This window comes from Anarrhichthys ocellatus, unplaced genomic scaffold, assembly GCF_004355925.1.
Source record: "Anarrhichthys ocellatus isolate YVR2014 unplaced genomic scaffold, GSC_Weel_1.0 scaffold39, whole genome shotgun sequence".
Taxonomy (NCBI): Eukaryota; Metazoa; Chordata; class Actinopteri; order Perciformes; family Anarhichadidae; genus Anarrhichthys; species Anarrhichthys ocellatus.
In genome coordinates this window covers 2,001,284-2,004,054 of record NW_022280069.1, presented here as the reverse complement: position 1 = coordinate 2,004,054, position 2,771 = coordinate 2,001,284, and the positions used below count along the sequence as shown (strand labels likewise).

Genomic DNA, 2,771 nt, shown 5'->3' with positions numbered 1-2,771 from the left:
AGAGAGAGAGAGAGAGAGCGAGAGAGAGAGAGAGAGAGGGGGGGGGGGGGGGAGAAGAGAGGGAGAGAGGAAGAGAGAAAACACCATTTGGTGCAGAAATGGAAAGGATCGATTCAGTTGCTCCTTCAGGCTAGAGACACTTTTTGATCCTGTGACCTGTTTTGAGCTACAGTCTGTGTCGGAAAACTCGCGCCGAGCAAAGGATCACATTGGAGTGGTGCAAATGTAAATGTCATGGTTCCCCATCACCACACATAACTGCAGATGGAAAAAAGAAAAAAGAAAAACAGTCAGTTGAGCAATTTTTGGGGTCAGGTCGAACGCTCTCGGGGAGGGGGGGGGTGTGTTTGCAAACCTTCATAATGTTCATAATGAGGGCACGCTCAAGTCTGGTTTAGACCGTGTCCCAGAAAGATGCGACTCAATGTGTTGTGGCCATTCTGGCATTAGCCGGCGTGCAGCATACGACGGCGGAATATGAAAGAAGTGGCTCTAAAATACAAAGAAAAGCTCTCGAATGGAGCAAAGCACTGGAGTAAAGAAATGTCAGAGAAAAATCAATGGTGACGCACGTCCCTGATCAATATCAGAGAGGAATTTCTCTGACTCTATCCTGATTGAATTAAACCCCCCCAACAGCGTCACTTAATTTAAGGCCCCGATTGTTTTCCTGTCTTACTTAAGTGAACTCAAATTGCTTTGATACCATCTTGGATCTGAAGATACGGCGGGTGAGTGCGGGAGGAGGATCAGATGGGGTGAAGGACACCGGTCTTTATGGAGATAATATCCTCTCCTTAAAGAGACGCGTCCATCTAACCGCTCGTATCACAGGCCTTGAGATGCTGTCAGAGGTCAGGGTTTGGAAAGGCGCCACGGCCTGCTGGAGAATCTACTTTCGGTAATCAAACCGTATCACAATACCAACCATGCACAACAACCAGAGCATGCTTGTTTCCGTAGTGCACAGAGGGTGGAAACCAGCTGCATTGTGCAGAAAGTGACCTCGGGGGGGGTTTCAAGGATCAAAGGGTTGCACGTTCCTTTGGTGATAATCAAATTAAGTCTGCAAAGCTCTACATAAAACACACTTTCCAAATATAAATCCACAATCTCCCGTTTTTAAATAAAACCTACTCCAGTGTGCTGATCAGTAAACGCGTCAGTATGCTGCTCACACACTCCCCGAGACACAAATACTGTCCGAGGCTACAAACAGGTACATCAATTTGGAGCATGACAAGAAATTCCCTTTAGGTGACAACAAAATGTACATGCTATTAGATCAGCTGCAGTATAGTGTGATGAAAGAAATTGAAGCCAACAGATGAAAGCTCGGGGCCCTAAACAGGAGACTATAAAAATGTGCACTGCTCTTCTTTTATTATGTTACACTGCCATCCTTTGGACAAATACAGAACTGAGTGAATGTGGTCCGCACGGGACTGCAGGGAGAACGCAGACCATTAACACTATTTGATCTTATATTAAGTAGGGCTGCAACTAATGACTGCTTACATTATATTTGTAATGACTGAAGTAATTAATCAGACACCAAAACAGTTGTTTTTTGTTTCTGTCGATCGACTAATCAAGTAATCTATAATTGTTTAAGAACTTATCTAGATACTTATAGCGGTCAGTCCTTTGTTCAAAAATCTTTTTTTTTTTTTTTACAACATTTTAATCAAAACATTTTGTTTAGAGATAGTTTAATGGGACCTTGGCAGTGACAGGAGACATACCCAATGCTCAGAGAGAACAAAGTTAAGTGTGGCAATTGATAATAAATTATAATAAATTGCAAATCATACATAATTTTAAATGTGCAAACTTTTCACTATAACGTATATGAATACATCTATTATTTCATATCTTTATACCCAATAAATATTATTATTTATTATTGTTGTATTACTATTGTTATGATTAATGTTATTATTGTCGCTAATATAACCATTTGAATCATTATTGTCGTTTAGTCTACAACTATGAAACCAGTTTGCACAATGGTACACAAACCCACTACTCACGAGACAGTCGGTGTTTATGTGCACGAATATCTGCACGAGACAAACATCCTAACGTGATGCGCGTCAGCAAGGAGCGCACCCTGAATGACGTCAGCTGTGCTGCGTGCTTAAGTGAACGAGCAGCTGTGTGTACACGCGTACAGAGCAGACGGGCCTACAGCCGCAGAGCGATGGGAGGATTATAAGGAGCATCTTATACAGTGCATGGTAGCAGGTACGAGTCACGCGGTTATTGTGATATTCTCTCATTTGTATTGTGATAACTGTGCGATAGTCGGGCGATGCTTGGTGTCCGCGCAGTGCAGTGAGTCAGGCGGTGTGTTCGTTGTGGCGCGGCGGAGCATGTATTGTGGTTATATCCGTATTTGTCTATATGCGCTGGTTTATTCGCATATAATTGCACATTCATCACGGTGCATTTCTTTGTTATCGAGGTGCAGGCGTGTATTACATCACACCGTATAACCCAGCACATTAAAATGAGTCGTGACGCGTATGTTTAAAAAAAAAAAAAAAAAAAAAAAAAAAAAAAAAGAAGATTTATTCATGTCGTCCCTGATGGACAGCAGGTGATGCGCTTCTGGAAAACATGTGGTGGTGTCAACGTTTTATAAAATCTTCCATCTAAAGCTACAAAATTACATGAAAATGTTCAGATTCATGTTTGAATGCAGCTGGGAGGGAAAAGACCTCAGTCACACCTTATTACGACTTATAGAAACACATCAGTCACACCTT

The 2,771-nt window shown here is 42.0% G+C and overlaps 1 protein-coding gene across 4 annotated transcripts in view; it reads left to right on the top strand.

Moving 5' to 3' along the window:
- The first annotated feature begins 2,092 nt into the window (after window positions 1-2,092).
- ica1 (islet cell autoantigen 1) overlaps window positions 2,093-2,771 on the top strand; it is an 8,852-nt gene continuing 8,173 nt past the window's right edge. For 2 of the 4 annotated variants that reach the window (XM_031867317.1, XM_031867316.1), the window contains exon 1: window positions 2,093-2,247. In XM_031867317.1, the coding sequence (XP_031723177.1) occupies window positions 2,238-2,247 (10 nt within the window). In that variant the 5' untranslated portion in view covers window positions 2,093-2,237. The remainder of the gene's footprint in view (window positions 2,248-2,771) is intronic. The other 2 variants (XM_031867320.1, XM_031867319.1) reach the window with 1 other exon arrangement.